The sequence below is a fragment of the Galleria mellonella genome, unplaced genomic scaffold (assembly GCF_026898425.1).
Source record: "Galleria mellonella isolate WM207_F2 unplaced genomic scaffold, CSIRO_AGI_GalMel_v1 utg424, whole genome shotgun sequence".
Lineage (NCBI taxonomy): Eukaryota > Metazoa > Arthropoda > Insecta > Lepidoptera > Pyralidae > Galleria > Galleria mellonella.
The window spans coordinates 1,984,850-2,003,421 of record NW_026442097.1 but is presented as its reverse complement, the minus strand read 5'-3'; the positions used below and the strand labels follow the sequence as shown (position 1 = coordinate 2,003,421).

Sequence of the window (18,572 nt, the reverse complement as noted above, 5' to 3'; positions counted from 1 at the left end):
TCCCATTTGTGTTTCAACCGTGAAGCAGCTGTGTTTGCATGGCTGTGTTTCGGTTTGAAGGGTGGGATATGGCGTGAATTTACTAGGTACAGAGGAATAACACCTGAATCCTCAGGAATGGCAACGCATGGGTATCATGGGCGAAATAATATACTCTGTTATGTCCATGGTACTGCTCGTGTCTATACGCGACAGTTGCCACTTTCCATCAGGTGGACCGTCAGCTTGTTTGCCATTCTAAGTTGTATAAAAAAAAAAATTAAAAAAAAAACAATAATATAATCAAAAATAATAAAATCTCTATTGTATGTGTTGTAATTTTTTCACCGCATAATAAAATTTTTCTGTTTTGCCAAAGGTTGACTGCGAGAGAATGCTATATAGTATTAAGTCCGCCTTTTGTACCAGACATTTTTTGTAATGTGGTCAATAAAGAATAAGAGTGCGTGCGTGCGTACGTACCTGCGTGTGTGTGTGTGTGTGTGTGTGTGTGTGTGTGTGTGTGTGTGTGTGTGTGTGTGTGTGTGTGTGTGTGTGTGTGTGTGTGTGTGTGCGTGTGTGTGTGCGTGAGTAACAAACGTTTGCGTGTATATCTCTGTTAAAGCGATTCCCTTGGGATTTATATCCCGAGAGATAGTTTCCTTCGACTAGACTGTCATCACAGGATCACGATTCGGGCAAATTAAGGAGTTACGAGCGTACCTGGATTCTGCTATGGCGGCTGCTGCAGGAACCGATTTGCGTGTCACCACACCACACGCGCGGCGGAATTAGTGTATATACACCTTCACTATCACAGCACCGACATACAGCTTGATAATTTGATAGTTTTAATGAATTAATTATTTTTACACGTAATTATGTATGTGCGAGCGGCGTTTCTCAGATTCGAGCGGGAAAAACGAACAGAGCCGCCATCTTTTTTCCCAGCAGCGGCGCGGGTGTACTCGGCTCCTTTCGGCCCTAGATCGTGAAGTATGTCTGTCCTTGTCTACACGAAATGTGAATTTAAACTAGTTGTGGCGCAAACATTCCCCCGGCCTTAAAGGGTTGCCTTTAAAAAAAATAATAATATATATATATATAACTGGGAAATGAATAGCAGATGATGAGTTATAGCAATATGCGGAAGATATATATATATAAATAAAATGAGCGGTATATTAATGTGTATAAGATTAATCATAAGCGGGAAATTATTTGAGATTATGTGAATACGATATATGAATTAAACTTATATATATAACTAAGCTAAATCTAAATTTCTTTTAAATTAAATATCTGAAACTATTGATGCGGCAATGGGCACAAACGAACTACCGGGCGAAGGTAGCTACCCTTTGACGTCCTAACAGTGACCACTCGCGTGGTTCCGTCTTTAGAAGGATGTACCTTTTCAACGACAGCTAATGGCCATGAAAAGGGCGGTGCGTTGTCTATTACTATAATAACAACAGTACCCTCTTTAATGGGAACTGATGGAAGATTCCATTTAGCGCGTGTCTGCAATTGATGCAGATACTCCATTCGCCACCGGCGCCAGAAAGACTGTACAATGCTATCCAAAAGGGAATGGCGTTGATTTAAATCGTGCGTGCTAGCTTCTGGCGCTGGGATGGATGAAAGAGGGACAGTGTTTAAAAAATGAGCCGGCGTAAGAGCAGACGGCTCAGCGGGGTCACTACTTCTAGCTGTGAGTGGACGCGAATTAATAAGTGCCTCAACCTGAGAAAGCACTGTTATAAGTTCCTCATAAGAGAGAATTTGTGATCCTATCACTTTAAACAAATTATTTTTAACAATTTTTACGATGCTTTCCCAACTTCCACCGAAGTGGGGAGCAGCGGGAGGAATGAATTTCATATTTATGCGATTTTCTGAAAGTTCTAATTCTAAATGCGGGCGATATTCATCAAGAAATTTATATAAATCGCGAAGATACTTGCGAGCACCTACGAAACATGTCCCATTATCCGTATATAAACAGTTTATTGGGCCTCGGCGAGATAAGAATCGTTTAAGTGCGGATAAGAAACTAACCGTGCTTAAATCAGTAGCAACTTCAATATGAGTAGCACGGGTTGTCAAACACGTGAAAATACATAGCCATGCTTTGCGGCTTTTAACCCCCCGACCACGAATAGGTGTATACTGTAAGGGACCGGCATAGTCACAGCCTACATGCGTAAATGCCTTATCAACTTGAGTGACGCGGTGGCTCGGTAGATCGGCCATAAGTGGAAACGTAGGGCGCGGTTTTATTTTAAAACAAGCGTTACATTTATGAATGCGATAACGTATTAAGCGGCGAGCGGACTGGATCCAGTACTTCTGCCTGAGTAAGGACATAAGTAGCTCTGGTCCAGCATGAAGATGCTTCTTATGATAAAAATCAATAAGAATATCGATAACATGATCGCGGCGCGGTAAAAGTAGAGGATACTTAGTACAGTAATCCTCAGCGGAACTTGACAAGCGACCACCGACGCGAATGACATCGTCCTTGTCTATAAATGGTCGGAGCTTGTTTAAAGCGGAAGAACAATATTTATTATTTTTTAAATTATTAAATTCATGTGCAAAATAAACTTCTTGCACGGCGCGAATTAATTTGATTTCAGCAAAGTCTAAGTCTTCACTCGTAATAACGATATTACGAGGAAGGCGTTTAATAAATTTATAAATGTAAACAATAGTCCGTAATAATTTTGAATATCCTGAAAGGCGTTGAGATAGCGCGTAAAGTAGTGATTCAGAGGTATTTGAAATGAATGTGTGTATAACAGTCCGTTGTTCGGGAATGTCTTCATTCGATAAGTCGTGATTGACAACAAGTGGCCACTCGGCCGGGTTACTTAAAACCCATGAAGGTCCGGTGTACCATAGCGGATGGTTTACTAGCTTGTCTGGCGTGAGACCACGAGAAAGGCAGTCTGCAGGATTGTCGGAACCAGCAACGTGATAGAAACAGTCTGCCGGGACGTTATCGATAATTTGTACTACCCGATTGGCAACGAAAGTTTGTCAGCGGTGCGGAGAAGAGTAGATCCAACAAAGAGCCACTTTCGAATCACTAAAAGCGTATATTTTATTTACAGGATACCGTGGTGCGATGGTATCAGCAACCTTACGAAGTAGTTTTGCGAGTAATACGGCTGCGCATAATTCTAATCTCGCGATGGATACAATTTTTACAGGCGAGACCTTTGACTTGGCGCATAATAATTGAACAAAATATTTATTATCAACCCGAATGTGTAGGTAGACTACACCGCCATAAGCACGTTCACTAGCGTCAGCAAATCCTAAAATATTCAATTGACAATCCTCAACCACTCCTAGGTGTCGCGGTATGCGAAGCCTATTAAGCGAAGGCAGTTCTAAACAGAACTGTCTCCAGGCTGCGATGATATGATGCGGGGGTTGAGCATCCCAATCACATTTTAACAACCAGAGTTCCTTAATAAGGAGCTTGGCGTACAAAATAGTGGGAGCCACGAAACCTAAAATGTCCCATAAACGGGCTACAGCGGAGAGAATAGCGCGCTTAGTACATATAGCGTCTGGCGTGATTACTTCGAACCTAAAAGAATCATTAGATTTATCCCAAAATAGACCTAAGATCTTGTGCGAGGTGGAATTATCAAATGATTTGTCACTGAGGGTTTTGTGTGTATCCGGGATGTGAGCAAGCACGTCGCTGGAGTTGCTCGTCCACTTTACAAGATCAAACTGAGCCATTTTAAAAAGTGCAATGAGCTCGTTACTGATGGTAATAGCCTGTTCATCTGTCATAACAGAAGATACAATATCATCCATATATAGTGCAGACGAAACAACAGCGGCAGCAGCAGGGAATTTATCCCCTTCATCTTCAACTAGTTGGTGAACAACACGGAGCGCGTGAAATGGACTCGACCTCAGTCCGAAGCATACACGATTAAATTCATATTCAGTCACAGGATCATCTGTACTGAAGCGGTACAAAATTCGCTGAAATCTACGATCAGGTTCGCGTACAACTATTTGATGAAACATTTGACAACAGTCTGCGGATATACAAATTTTAAAAAGACGAAAATTAATTAAAATACAAAATAAATCACCCTGTAGGTTGGCACCACTATGCAATATATCATTTAACGAACGACCAGATGTCGTTTTACAACTGGCATCTAAAACCACGCGCAATTTAGTGGTGACCTTATCCTCTCGTAGCACTCCGTGATGTGGAATGTAGTACGAGGGTAGAAGTGAATCATCTTGATGCGATTTGACTGGACTTAAATAGCCCTTATCAATATAGGTGCGAATTACTTCATTATAAGTAAAACGAAAATGAGGTGAGGCTTCCAACTTACGTTCTAAACATAAATAACGTCTATGTGCGGCAGCGAATGAGTCGCCTAAGGAGAACATGTCCTCGCGAAACGGCAAGGATACGATATATCTACCACTATCATCACGAGTAGTGGTGGCGCGAAAATAATGTTCACACTCGAGGTCATCGGCACTCTGAGCGGGCGGCGCGGTTATCTCCTCCAATTCCCAAAAACGTTGGAAGAGAGTGTCCATGCGATCATGAATCACGGAACAACACGAGGTTGTATATGCGGTATTTAATAATGCGGAATTAGGCGATTCGGAATTAAAAGTGGGTACGGAACCCATAACTACAAACCCTAAAACGGTTTGTATCGCGGGCGGAATATTACGGTGCTTGCTATGCACAATACCCGGCAATAGCAAGTGCGGGAATATAGAACTACCTATAAGTACGTCTATGTTACTAGGAATGGCAAACTCGCCGTCTGCCAGCGGTAGGTTTTTAATGTGTGAAAATGCGGCGGTATTGACAGTAACGGAAGGCAAACTGTCCGTAATACGGTCAACAACAAGCGCGGAAATATTAAAGTTAACATTTAAATTAAAACGAGAAAATATATTAAATTCTACTGAACCCTTAACGGTTTTTTGTGAGCCACCGATACCCTTTACCATCGTGGATGAATATTTTAATTCATTTAATAAACCTAAGCGGTCACAACATTCATAAGTAATAAAATTACTTTGGGACGCACTGTCCAATAAACATCGAACTAAGTGTTGTTTACCTAATGCGTCATACACAATAACCTGTGCGGTCGCTAGTAACACGGTTTCGTTACTGACCGTACAAAGCGACAGATTACTCTGCGCGGCTACGGCCGCGCCGCTGTGTGACGGGGACAGGGGTGAAGCGATGCAACTAGAGGGCGCGGGCGCGGGCGCGGACGATTCGTGCGTGGGCCGCGAGCTCCGCTCCGTGGCAAAGTGTAGCAAAGAATGATGACGCTTTTGACATACACGACACGAAGATTTTGATGTACAAACACCTGACTTATGTTTGGTACTTAAACAATTTACACATGAATTGTTGACTTTAATATGTTTATAACGATCGAAAGGTGACAATTTTTCGAATGCACTACATTTATAAAAATGATCATGCATATTACTATTACAAAGTGAACATTTTATAGGTGTTACACTTGAAACATAAGACTGCGGGTTTGGATACTTATTAGAAGGCGGGCGGTATTTATTTAACTTTGTACTGGTGGCGGGCGCGGGTTGTGTATTTTCATAAATACGGCATTGCGTTTTTATAAAATTAATAAATCCGTCAAAATCCCGTGATTTTGTTATAGAAGAGTGTAATTCGAACGCGCGTAATGTTTCTGAATCGAATTTACGTTTCGCAATATATAATAAAATGAAATCAGATAAATTTTCTATACCTAAACCCTTTAACGACATAGCGGCGGTGACATAATTATCTATAAATAATTGAAAACTTGCGGCGGAAGGCATGTTGCCTAATTTAAGATTTAAAATCTGGTCTAAGTAATTAGAACCGAGAACGTGAATATCTTGATACTTATCAAGCAGAGACTTAAATATAATTTCATAGTTTTCGGCGCAGGGTGTAATACCTGCAAATACCGATTGTACCTTGGGTGATAACTTGCCCAGTAAATAATACAGTTTTTCTGCGTTTGTAAGTGAGGAGTTGTCGTGTACAGTAGATTTGTAACTGGCGTAAAATAAATTCCAATCCTGATAATTCCCACTGAAGCCGACTAATTCCAGGGGGGAGCCTGGGCCTAGATACAGGTGCATCTATCCCACTCGAGTTCCCGCCCGTGGGCGCAGAAGAAAGATCAGAAAATGTCTGTTTAATTGAACAAAACATATCCTCAAATGAGTCATATACATGAAAATTAGGTACAGCAGAAGGATTTTCATCAAGCATCTTCTCATTATATTCATCGAGTACGTCTTGAAACTTATTACGAACGTCATCGATGGTTATACATGAACTAAGAAACATACGTCTTTTTTCTTCCGATTCAGTAGCCAACTTCGACTTATCGTAAATACCTTGTATTCGTTGAAATAAAGCATTACGTTTAGCTTCTAACATAATAAGTTGACGACTAGGTGAAAAGGTAGGCGCATCTTTGTCTTTACGAGACATAATGATTTAATGCAATATAACTATAGGTAATTATACAAAGTGACCTGTCAATAGACAGCGTAAGCGGACCGTAACGAAATAAAAATGCAATGTAGGTATGCAGCGAAAACACGGTTATAAGTGTTGCATAGATTACTATATAAAATATAACGGAATGCGGGATATATGTAATTATATTTGTATATTATGGGTGTGCGGGATGTGTATATATTAAATATAGTATACTTATAGGATAAAACTATAAGACTATACTATAAATGCGATGCTGAATACTTATTATCTAATGAAATAATAAAGAGGAATGCGGGATATTATATGGTATTATAAGCGGTATATAATAAATATGTTTATAAATAATAAACTATTACACATATAGGTGCTTGTTGCGGTATAATATAAAGAAATAACAAGGCAATCCTATACGGCTGCGCGGGTATGTCTGAGAAACTATAAGTTGGTAGTATAAGAATAAATAAGCGGATTTTATATTATCAATTTTGAAAGCGGTTTATAATAAAAATATTAAACGAAGGACCTTGCGAATAAATAGCAAAAGGGGTACGTTATTAAATGTAACTCAATTTAAAGATAGTAAATGCATCCGGTTCGTAACGGGCCAAAAAATGTTAAAGCGATTCCCTTGGGATTTATATCCCGAGAGATAGTTTCCTTCGACTAGACTGTCATCACAGGATCACGATTCGGGCAAATTAAGGAGTTACGAGCGTACCTGGATTCTGCTATGGCGGCTGCTGCAGGAACCGATTTGCGTGTCACCACACCACACGCGCGGCGGAATTAGTGTATATACACCTTCACTATCACACCACCGACATACAGCTTGATAATTTGATAGTTTTAATGAATTAATTATTTTTACACGTAATTATGTATGTGCGAGCGGCGTTTCTCAGATTCGAGCGGGAAAAACGAACAGAGCCGCCATCTTTTTTCCCAGCAGCGGCACGGGTGTACTCGGCTCCTTTCGGCCCTAGATCGTGAAGTATGTCTGTCCTTGTCTACACGAAATGTGAATTTAAACTAGTTGTGGCGCAAACAATCTCTGTATAGTTGTGTGTATTTGCGTAAAATGTCTTCACTACAATATTTCAACAAATGAATGTTCAAACTTCAGTCGTTGTATTTCGAAACGAGCACTTAGCAAACGAATGCGACGGTATACATAGCCGCTTCTGTCCAACATTATTTTATGTCGTAAATTTACATAGCTCTCCGCTCTTAAGGAAAATGGCGGAGCGTCGCCGCGGGTGTTAGGTATTGTTCTGATTTATGAATGTTACTTTGCCAGTTATGTTTTCAGACATTTGTTTCACGACTCGAAATGGCGTGCGAGCTAATGGCCCACGTGATAGTAAATGGTACCTAACCGTCGTGTATTGACAGCGTCCCATTATAGCAATGTACCTTGTTAGGTCGACCGCCACGTGGTCCCTGGAAACCATCGTGGTTAATTCTTGTGGTATTCGTCACGATGGACTAAACTGACCTGCTTTCATCCTCACCTGCCATCTATCACTGGTGCCCCGCCAGTGTATGCTGATAGTGTTGGCGGGGTTACCATACCATTATCACCAATAAAAAAAACCGTCGTGTAAAGGGGGGGAAGAGATTTTTAGTAATACGGACTACCAGTCTCATTGTTAGCAATACACTTTGTCAGGTCGACCTCCACGTGGTTCCACCTGTTAATTCTTGTGGAATTCGTCACGATGGGCTAATTGACCTGCTTTCAACTATCACTGGTGCCCCGCCAGTATATACTGATAACGCAGGCGAGGTTACCATACCATTATCAGCCATATAAAAAACGTCGTGTATAAACAAAGATAACCTATTATTAACCATCTTCCAAAAAGACGGAAGTTTTCAATTCGGTATGTCTTTCTTATATTTATTGAAATAAATATTTTTATTCAAGTAAACTCAGACTTAAGCATTTTTGAATAGTAACTTTCATTGCCGCCCATTCGGAACGCAATTTCAACCAAGAAGAACGGTCAAGGAAGCTGTTGATATTTTCAAAAAGTTTAATTATATAAGTAATAAATATGTAGGAATACAAAATGTTAACAAGTATCAGAACATAATATACCTCATAACTCCGTAATTTATAAAATGGTTTGGAAAGTTTATAACTATAAAATCGCAACGCATGGGGGGTATCATGGGCGAAACGGTATAGTCTGTTATGTCCACGGTACTGCTCATGTCTATAGGCGACGGTTACCACTTTCTATCAAGTGGATCGTCAGATTGTTTGTCATTGTAAGTTGTATAAAAAAAAGTTCCTTTTTTTATCTGAAAGAATATACTTGCATTAATATGGGACTAATGTCCCATAGAAATTTCGTCAAAATTGGAGCAGTAATTTAGTTTTTAAATCAAAATAAGTAATTTTGCCATTATTAAAGTCTTTTTTTTTTTTCTAAAAACACAATTTGATTATTATACGTTTGTTTGTAATGGATAAACTGAAAAACTACTCAGCCATTTTTTTTTTATTATTTCAGCTATACAAAGCTTTATTATCAGCAACATTAGGCTATTTATTATTATCAAAATTTCCATCCATGGGAAACTAGGGCGAATCATCTCACCATCTCCGCAATTATTAGTTCACTGCTGAACATATGCCTCCCCCATAGACTATAAAGAACGTTCCTAAGCCACCTTTTTTTTTTCGTGGCCTGCCTCATGCAGACCCATAAGCCCCGGGGGAGGCTTATGGGTACTGCCGTATTCCTACCGGCTAAAACCACCACGGCATCCCTCGCCGCGCCATAGTGTTGGGGACCCGGGTTCCCTTTCGAAATCCACCGAACCCCAATTTCATTCAGCATTTGAAACCGTCACTCCATCTAGAATGGGGCCGTCCTACACTGCGTTTGTCTGTACGGGGTCACTACTCATGAAGCTTTCTTCCCGGTAAGACAGTACCTGTTTCCAAACATAGTAGACCACGGCAGCAATCACCGTTGGTGGTACAAGGAGAGCTGTAACAGTGGGCCGGCTCATCGATGACGTCATCAATTCGGTTTCCCTCCAAGGCTTCAGCGTACACCTCCTCTGGCTCCATCTGGTGGAGAGAAAAGAATAATTTAAAGTACCGTCAAATACAGAAAGATTACAGGAGATTTTAAAGATTACATAGACATAATAAGTTTGCGAGCACACAATATGCTCTTTTAATCTGCTCTTGAATATATTCAGCGATTGACTTTCACGAATATGCAGTGGAAGAGAGTTCCACAGTCTTTTATATTACTTTTATCTACCTTTTGCAGTGAGAGATTGTTTCTTTTTATACTACGAAGATAGCAAACAAGTATACAGCCTGTCTGATGGTAAACGGTCACTGTAGTTCATAGTTTTTACAAAAGTCCATTGCTTGGGTACCTCTGTCGCATTCGTATTCCAACCGTGAAGCAGTTGTGTTTGCATGGCTGTGTTTCGGTTTGAAGGGTGGGATATGTCGTGAATATACAGGGTACAGAGGAATAACACCTGAGTCCTCAGGAATGGCAACGCATGGGTTGTATCATGGGCGAAACAGTATACTCTGTTATGTCCATGGTACTGCTCATGTCTATAGGCGACGGTTACCACTTTCCATCAGGTGGGCCGTCAGCTTGTTTGCCATTCTAAGTTGTATAAAAAAAAACACCTGCAACACTAGGGGTGTCATTATCGGTGCACGTCGGTTGGGGGGGGGCAAGGAAGAGATTATTATTAATGGGATCCGACCACCCGATTGCTAGCAATAAACCCCATGGTAGGCCTTTCTATTTATGGTTTTTCTACTTCCAAAATGCACGTGTACGAAGTAGAGGACAAAGAACTAATTATGTTTATAACTTGTTATTGTACCTCCATGATTAACTGATTGTGAAGCCAAACAGACGTATCTTGTGAGTAAATAATAAATATTAATTTATTATTAAACAAAAAACAATTTTCGTCATTATTTCTTCTTCATTGTTGTTTGTTCAGGTGCATATACCATATATTAGCGTTCACTTTATTTTTTTTTTCATACCACCAAACAAATATGTCGTCAGTTAGAAACAGCCTTGAAATATTAACAAAAAAATGTATTAATTTTCATTTTCAACCGACTAAGACAAAAGATGTTCTCCGTTCGGTTATATTTTTTTTTTATGATTGTTTACTTCGTAAATCCAATATTTGTAAAACGATTTGGATAGGTCTTTTTTTTATCCGAAAGGATATACTATTAGATTGATCCCAGAGGAAATTTTATCAAAATCGATTCAGTATGTTATTGTTTAAATTAAAATAATTGTTATTGTCACGATTGTTTTTTTTTTTTGTGGTATAATCTTAAATTTTCACATAATATCATGTATAATTTTTTATAGATCTACTAGCCGACCCTGTAAACGTTGTTGTGCCATATAAATTTATTTATTTATTTTATTTTTTTATTTATTTAATACAAAAATCCACAGCTCTTAAAAAAACAACTTACATGCTGTCTCTTATAAATAGGAGCCAATAATGGAATTTAATTATATAAACGAAAATTATATTTTTTTAGCAAGGTAGGCAAGTTAGAGTGGGTGTATGGAAGTAAAATAAATAAGGGATAGAGCCACCCTAATCACCTAGCGGTATGAAATATACTTTACGACCTATTTTCATGTCTGCAAAATATACATAAAAGTTTATAAAAATAAATCGAACCGTTCCGGAGGAGTGCGACAACAAACATCGTGACTTTAGATTTTTATACATATGTTACACATTTTACACTATTTTACACTTTATTGCACTATTTATAAAATAATAAATAATTTTAATGAGAAGTGATACAAAAGGCAGCGTTATCACTATGCAATCTCTTCCAGACGACCTTTGAGTTCATTGAGGACATATTTTGAGAAAAAAGACAAAGGGTAGGTATATATATAATATATACGTGTATATATGTATGTATAATGCATATATATATATATATATATATATATATATATATATATATATATATATATATATATAATAGTAGATGTTACTTATGTAATTACGCTCAAACGACTCCAAGGATTTGAAATCCTATGCTTAAAGTTAGGATATAACAAGGGTAGGTTATATCCTAACTTTAAACATAGGATAGGATACGTTATGTACTGATGCACGTGGGCGAAGCCACGAGAAACAGCTAGAAGGTACATAAAATTTGAGATCGGTTTTTAAATTTCTTAAAAATTAAGACAACACATTGTAATATACATAAAGAACGTTATTTGATCACATTCACACTTGTGTTTGTTAATTTGTTCCAATGAGTAAGAATCATGTTCGTCAGAAAATTAAGGGGAACTACATTAAATACAAACAAATAAATATTGCACTTTTTTTTTTAATAGGTGCGGCTGAAATGCTAACCCCGCCTGCGCTATCGGTATACACTGGCGGAGCACCAGTGAGGGATGAGCCGTCGTGACGAATTCGACAAGAATTAACCACGATGGTTTTCAGATTTCTTGTAAATGGATGATAATGGAATCGTAACCCCGCCTGCGCTAACGGTATACACTTTTTTTTAATGGGTGATAATGGAACGGTAACCCCGCCTGCGCTATCGGTATACACTAGCAGGGCACCAGTGAGGAATGATTGGCAAGTATGTTGATGAGCCATCGTGACGAATTCGACAAGAATTAACCACGATGGTTTTCAGGTTTCTTTTAAATGGATGATAATGGAATTGTAACCCCGCCCGCGCTATCGGTATACACTGGCGGGGCACCAGTTAGCGATGAGTAGAGATGAGGATGAAAGCAAGTCAGTAAGCCCATCATTACGAATTCAACTAGAATTAGCCACGATGGTTTCCAGGGGAACCACATGGAGTTGGACCTGACAGGGTATATTGCTAGTAATGTAGCTATTTGACCCCATTACTAACAATTCTGTCTATTTATCTATATGTTTGTTTCAACATTTCTTTCCCTGAAGGTGTAACTTAAGATCTGGTTTACATTTCATCTGGATACACGATCTAAAAGTGATCTATTTAATTGATTTTCCAGCTTCTAAAATCCACACAGCGTCCAGCTTTGAAACCGCACTGTACATGACCACTTATGTTCAAGCGTGTGAGGAAGAAATTCCCTGATGATAACGTGCGGTGCAATGATGAAAGGTGTCTGTGGGCATTATTTAAAATTGAATTAACTTAATTAACAAATTAATTAATTTCCAATTATTTTATTATTTATATTAAGAACATTAACTCTTCCCCTTAATAGTGCATGAAATTAATGTAAATATAGTACAATATAAAACAGTAGGTGTTGTACTGTTCACTCGACATTTCCAATCGACACCAATCGACTCCAATCGATTCGCTCCACCACACGTGTGTAAAAATGTATAAATTCATCGCTCTTATTGTTATTTTATTTATCATGTACAATATTTGTAACGGAGACGGTAAGTTAGTTATTTATTATTTTATATATTTTTTAAGTAACTTAAAAAGTAAACTTAACTCATATTTGAAAAAAAAACAACAGCTGAGTTTCTAGCTTGTTCATCTCAGCTGAAATTGCATACCGAAGTGGGTGGTAGTTTTTTAAAAAAATATGACAATTCAAAAATGCTTATTATTATTGATTTTATTTGAATAGAAAATATTTATTATTATTACATTGTATTATTAAATTGTAAAACTATTTGGAAAAATTATTTCCTTTTTATCTGATTAATTTAAAATTTATATTAAATCGAAATAACTGGTATTACCACAGTTGAAGTCTGTTTTTTTTTGTGGAACAAAATCCTAAGACGTTTATTTATTATATTATTTTATTTAATTATTTATTTAACACATTATTACACTAACATTAGAGGATTAATTACTATTTATTTTAATATTAATATCATGATATAATAATTTCTGTTAATAAATTTATTTACTGCACTCGCATGCGCGCGCACGCGCACTCGCATGCTCACACACACACACACACACACACACACACACACACACACACACACACACACACACACGCACGCACACACACGCACACGCACACACGCAACTCTTCATTTTAATATTAAACCATATTTATTTTTACTCCGCAGAAGTCCCTTTTACTTTTAATTATCAGTACTTTATTAAGGGGAACCTGGTGTCTAAGATACAAGTTACGACTTAGTTTAGGCTCCAGATCTCGCACAAATTACGATACTTTTGTTTTGTATAAAGTAAATAATCTATACATTGTAATTTGTGGAGATGAATAAACTTATTTTATATATTTTTTTCTTTACAGACGACATTTGCTCCTTGCCTTTAAAGACAGGACCGTGTAGAGCGGCATTTCAAAGGTGATTTGTTTTTTTTTTAATGCAATACTATCAAGTCATCATCATTATCATCATCGGTGATAATCAGCTGTTGACTCTCCATCGCTGCACATACCAGAGGGAGACTTTATACAAAAGGCGTTTGCTTAGGCACCTCTGTCCCATTCGTGTTTCTACCGTAAAGCAGTTATGCTTGCATGGCTGTGTTTCGGTTTGAAAGGTGGGATATGAGAGTGAATTTACAGGGTACAGAGGAATAACACCTGACTCCTCAGGAATGGTAACGTATGGGAGGTACCATGAGCGAAACAGTATACTCTGTTATGTCCATGGTACTGCTCATGTCTATAGACGTCGGTTACCACTTCTAATCAGGTGGGCCGTCAGCTTGTTTGCCATTCTAAGTTGCATAAGAAAAATATCCCCATAAGAAGGATTCTGCCAGTAGTTGCCACGCTTGGCAGGCGGATTGGTAACCGCTGTTAGGCTTTAGTGATATTTTTAGAAGGACGCTGCTGGTCATTCCACGACTATTAAATTCGCTTACTCGTCTCTTACGTCACCCACGGGAAAGGAAGGAGTGGCCCATTCTATGCCGGAACCGACACGGCGAAGTATCCACCATTACCCATGCCAAATTTGTAATGTTTTTGGACATTAGCGGACTGTCTTATAGTCGTGTCTCTTATGCCTTTATTTACATTTTCGTCAAAGTTCTTTTATAAAAATTACTAGCTGACCCCGTAATCGTTGTTTTACTACTTATTGCTAAATATAAAAATCGCGATTAAAATACAGGGGTTGATCGTAAAACGATGGAAATTTAAAGTTGTATATATTTTTCAATGCTAAATTATAATAAAATAAAAATAAAAAATTTGTCAAAAAAATAAAAAAATTAAATATTTTGGGGTGGGTCACCCTTATCATTGAGGGGTATGAAAAATAGATGTTGGCCGATTCTCAGACCTATCGATATATACACACAAAATTTTATGAAAATCGGTAAAGCCTTTTCGGAGAAGTTTGGTAACAAACACCGCGACACGAGAATTTTATATATTAGATAAAAAAAATTTTTTCAGATACGGCTACGTCGAAGGCAAAGGCTGCGTACTATTCACGTACGGCGGCTGTCAAGGGAACGCGAACAATTTCGAGACATTAGAAGCGTGCAAAAACGCGTGCGAGAACTAGTGTTACATGAACCTGTCATTACTTTAAACGATTTTTATTTATTTATTAAAAAAAAATAAGTGTAAATAAATTATTTATATACAAAAATAAGATTGAAAATTGTTCAAATAGTTGTTACATGAATAAATGAAAAGTGTTGTTGAAATAACATGTTTATTATTTATTTATTAAACCCGGAAGTAATAATAAGGGTTTTGTAAGGTTGTGATTGTGTTTGTGTGTCTGTCTATGGCATCGTACCTCCTAAACGAACGATTACGATGCGGTTTTATGTTTGAAAGAAGTGGTTCGTAGCTACAATTTATGAAGTTCTGTTCAGGTGTTTTGAGGATTTATTATTTTTTTTTATTTTATTTAACAGAATTCTTTTACCAAAGATATAGATTTTTTACTAGTGGTCCGTCCCGGCGTCGCACAGGTGGACATTTTTAACATTTCCCTTCACTGCTCTGCTCCTATTGATCGTAGCGTGATGAAAAGTATACTATAACCTGTCCAGGAGTATGAAGAATAATTGTACCAAGTTTCGTTAAAATCCGTCAAGTAGTTTTTGTTTCTATAACGAACATACAGACAGACAGACAGACAAAAATTTTACTGATTGCATTTTTGGCATCAGTATCGATCTCTAATTACCCACTGATAGTTATTTTGGAAATATATTTCATGTACAGAATTGACCTCTCTACAGATTTATTATAAGTATAGATTTATGTTACCGTTACCACCCGTTACATAGGTGTGTAAATGTTCTTTTTACAGTTTCTAAAATACAGTAATAATATTAAGAAGTAATATTAACAAAATGAATTACGTTAAATTGCAATTACTACTAATAAATTAATACTGGGCCACCTTATACGACATGACGATTTTTTTTAAAGCATAATAGAAGGAAAGATACAGGGCAAAAGAGGAAGAGGAAGACCGAGGATTAACTACATAGGACAGATAAAGGAAACACTAGGCGTCATGTCGTATAGGGAGATAAAGGATATGGCCTGGGATAGAGCTGGCTGGAGGAAGATGCATGAATTAGTTGCACCGACAAGAGGAAATTTTTAAATGAAAAAAAAAAAAACTAATAAATCATGTTTAGTTTTTACAATGTTGTACATAAATTATAAATTACAATCATTTAAAAAAAAAACCTTTTACAGAATAAAAACAAGAGAAGAAGAGATTAAACACATTTAAAAGAAATTTGTAGAGTAATTAATTATCAATTAGACAGTCGAACAGTTTTCTTTCAAATTTCCTTTCACCAGAGAGAGACTTTGTACAAAAGTCGTTTGCTTGGGCACCTCTACCCCACTCGTGTTTCAACCGTGAAGCAGTTGTGTGTGCATGGTTGTATTTCGGTTTGAAGGGTGGGATATGACAGTGAATTTACAGGGTACAGAGGAGTAACACTTGAGTCATTAGGAATGGCAACGCATGGGGGTATAATGGACGAAACAGTACAGTATGTCCATGGTACTGCTCATGTCTATAGGCGACGGTTTACACTTTCCATCAGGTGGGCCGTCAGCTTGTTTGCCATTCTAAGTAGTATAAAAAAATTTTACCTAAGTTACTTGAATAATAAGTAACGAAGTACAATAATTTTAATGCTGTATTTTTTTTTCATAAATATAACTTACAAGATAAATACAGTTACAAGTAAATAAAAAAAATACAACTTATAAGTAGGTACTTGATAGACAGCAATGACATTGAAACACGAAAAATAACACATCATTCTTGTTTTTTTCAAGAATAGAAATACAATTTAAATAGGCTTACAAATAAATAATAAATTGTATCATAAACAATTGTAAAATGGTTGTTTTTCATTCCATTATTTGTACAAGTGTTCGTTTAAATAATTTATTTTCAAATAATTAAAAAAAAATACGAGGTTCTCAAAACGGTTGTATTATTTTTTTTTATGTTTATTACCTCATAATTTCGTCAGATATAAATTTATTTTCATTTTTTTTTTGTCTGAATTTTTGTATCTGAAAGTATATCCTATACTTTCAGATACAAAAATTCTAAATCATTCGAAAGCCTTAATTATTATATTCTTTATTGCACTGGTAAATTACATTGTTAATGCATTTATAAATATTGTGAGCGAGGGTGGACTTATCTCTGACAGAGATCTCTTCCAGTCAACTCGATGCAGTGAGAAAGCATGTTGTTAGCGGGTAGCTGAAGTGCTACAACTATTAATATTTAGAGTACATAAACAAATATACAGTTAAATAAAATATTAAGATACATAATAAAATGTTACATAAATACATATACTATAAATAAATATAATACCTACCTACTTATACAATAGATGTTAAAATAAATGAATATACTATTTACATTAGAAATTTCGTTTTATGATTTTAAGATTTGACAGTTCAATTAGAAAAATACAGAAAAAATACTACTCAAGGGAAAGAAAATGTGATTTCAACCTCTTCTTGAGAGAGGTAATAGAGGGACTCTCTTGTATGTGGGAAGGGAGTTTGTTCCATAACTGGACAGCTCGATATGAGAAAGAGTTGCCCACAAAATGTGTCCTACACACAGGAAGTTCGAGCGTCCTGAACTGAACTTGACAGGAGCATTTAGGACGGACTGGTGGTGGTAATAATTTAAACCGGGAGCGGAGGTACGATGGAGAATTGGGGTTACTGAGTATGTTATAAAGGAATAGAAATTTAGTGAATGATTTTAAGGTTTGACAGTTAATTAAAGGTGTTTTTAGAAAATTACTATAAGAAATTAGCACTTTTAAGTAAAAATAATGTATGTGTATTAACAAGGGCTCTCACTGGACACTGTAAACTAAACAAGCACATGACCCAACTAGATTTACGCCCGAAAAGTGTTTGCAGATTTTGTCAGAAGCCTTTCCCAAAAGGGGAATTTTGCCAGTAGTTGCCACGCTTGGCAACCGCAATTAGGTTTTAGAGATGTTTTATTAGGGACGCTGCTGTCCATCCCTCGTCCTCCCTTATTCGGCTCCTACGATACTCATGGTTAAGAAAGAAAGAGGTGGCCTACTCTATGCTGGAACTACACGGCCGATTTGCAAAGTTTCGAAGCAATGTCTACTATTAAAGCCACTATTACACGGAGTTTTAATCAAATATTTCTAATACAGAATATCTGCAAAAACTCATATATGTACGAGGTTTGTCCGGAAAGTACGTATAAAAGTTTTTTAAAAATTTTATTTTACAATTATTCAGGTAAATCAATTTTATCCCCTTCAAAGTACTCCCCCTGTGACATAATGCACTTGTGCCAACGCCGTTTCCACTGTGAGAAGGCTCCTTGATGGTTGTAGGTTTCTCAGCTGCCCCGTCGTAGCTTTTTTTATCTCATTTATGTCCCCCAAATGCCGCCCCCGATAATATGGTTTTTGGGAACAAGAAGAAGTCACACGCCCGGCGAATAGGGGGGTGTTCGGTCACCGTAATGGAATTTTTACTCAAAAACTCACGGACAACAA

At 37.3% G+C, this 18,572-nt stretch overlaps 3 protein-coding genes across 4 annotated transcripts in view; 1 reads left to right on the top strand and 2 right to left on the bottom strand.

The window, feature by feature from the left end:
* The window catches only part of LOC113519494 (ITG-like peptide), a 68,007-nt gene that overhangs the window by 16,047 nt on the left and 33,388 nt on the right, over positions 1–18,572 (bottom strand). For both annotated transcript variants that reach the window (XM_052898297.1, XM_026904609.3), the window contains exon 3: positions 9,479–9,617. In XM_052898297.1, coding sequence (XP_052754257.1) covers positions 9,479–9,617 — 139 coding nt within the window. The remainder of the gene's footprint in view (positions 1–9,478; positions 9,618–18,572) is intronic.
* LOC113522127 (uncharacterized) lies at positions 956–6,131 on the bottom strand. Its single transcript, XM_031912442.2, has one exon. The coding sequence runs from the start codon at positions 5,851–5,853 to the stop codon at positions 3,025–3,027; it is 2,829 nt and encodes a 942-aa protein (XP_031768302.2). The 5' UTR covers positions 5,854–6,131; the 3' UTR covers positions 956–3,024.
* On the top strand, positions 12,870–15,230 carry LOC113519579 (hemolymph trypsin inhibitor B). The gene is made up of 3 exons (XM_052898305.1): positions 12,870–12,997; positions 13,843–13,897; positions 14,962–15,230. The coding sequence occupies exons 1-3, from the start codon at positions 12,934–12,936 to the stop codon at positions 15,071–15,073; spliced, it is 231 nt and encodes a 76-aa protein (XP_052754265.1). The 5' UTR covers positions 12,870–12,933; the 3' UTR covers positions 15,074–15,230.

Excerpts from the sequence above, each read along its gene's own strand:
- LOC113522127 (XM_031912442.2), bottom strand. The coding sequence starts at position 5,853 with ATGCCTTCCGCCGCAAGTTTTCAATTATTTATAGATAATTATGTCACC.
- LOC113519579 (XM_052898305.1), top strand. The coding sequence starts at position 12,934 with ATGTATAAATTCATCGCTCTTATTGTTATTTTATTTATCATGTACAAT. Across the intron at positions 12,998-13,842 it reads CAATATTTGTAACGGAGACG|ACGACATTTGCTCCTTGCCT; the intron begins GTAAGTTAGTTA and ends TTTTCTTTACAG. Across the intron at positions 13,898-14,961 it reads TGTAGAGCGGCATTTCAAAG|ATACGGCTACGTCGAAGGCA; the intron begins GTGATTTGTTTT and ends AAATTTTTTCAG.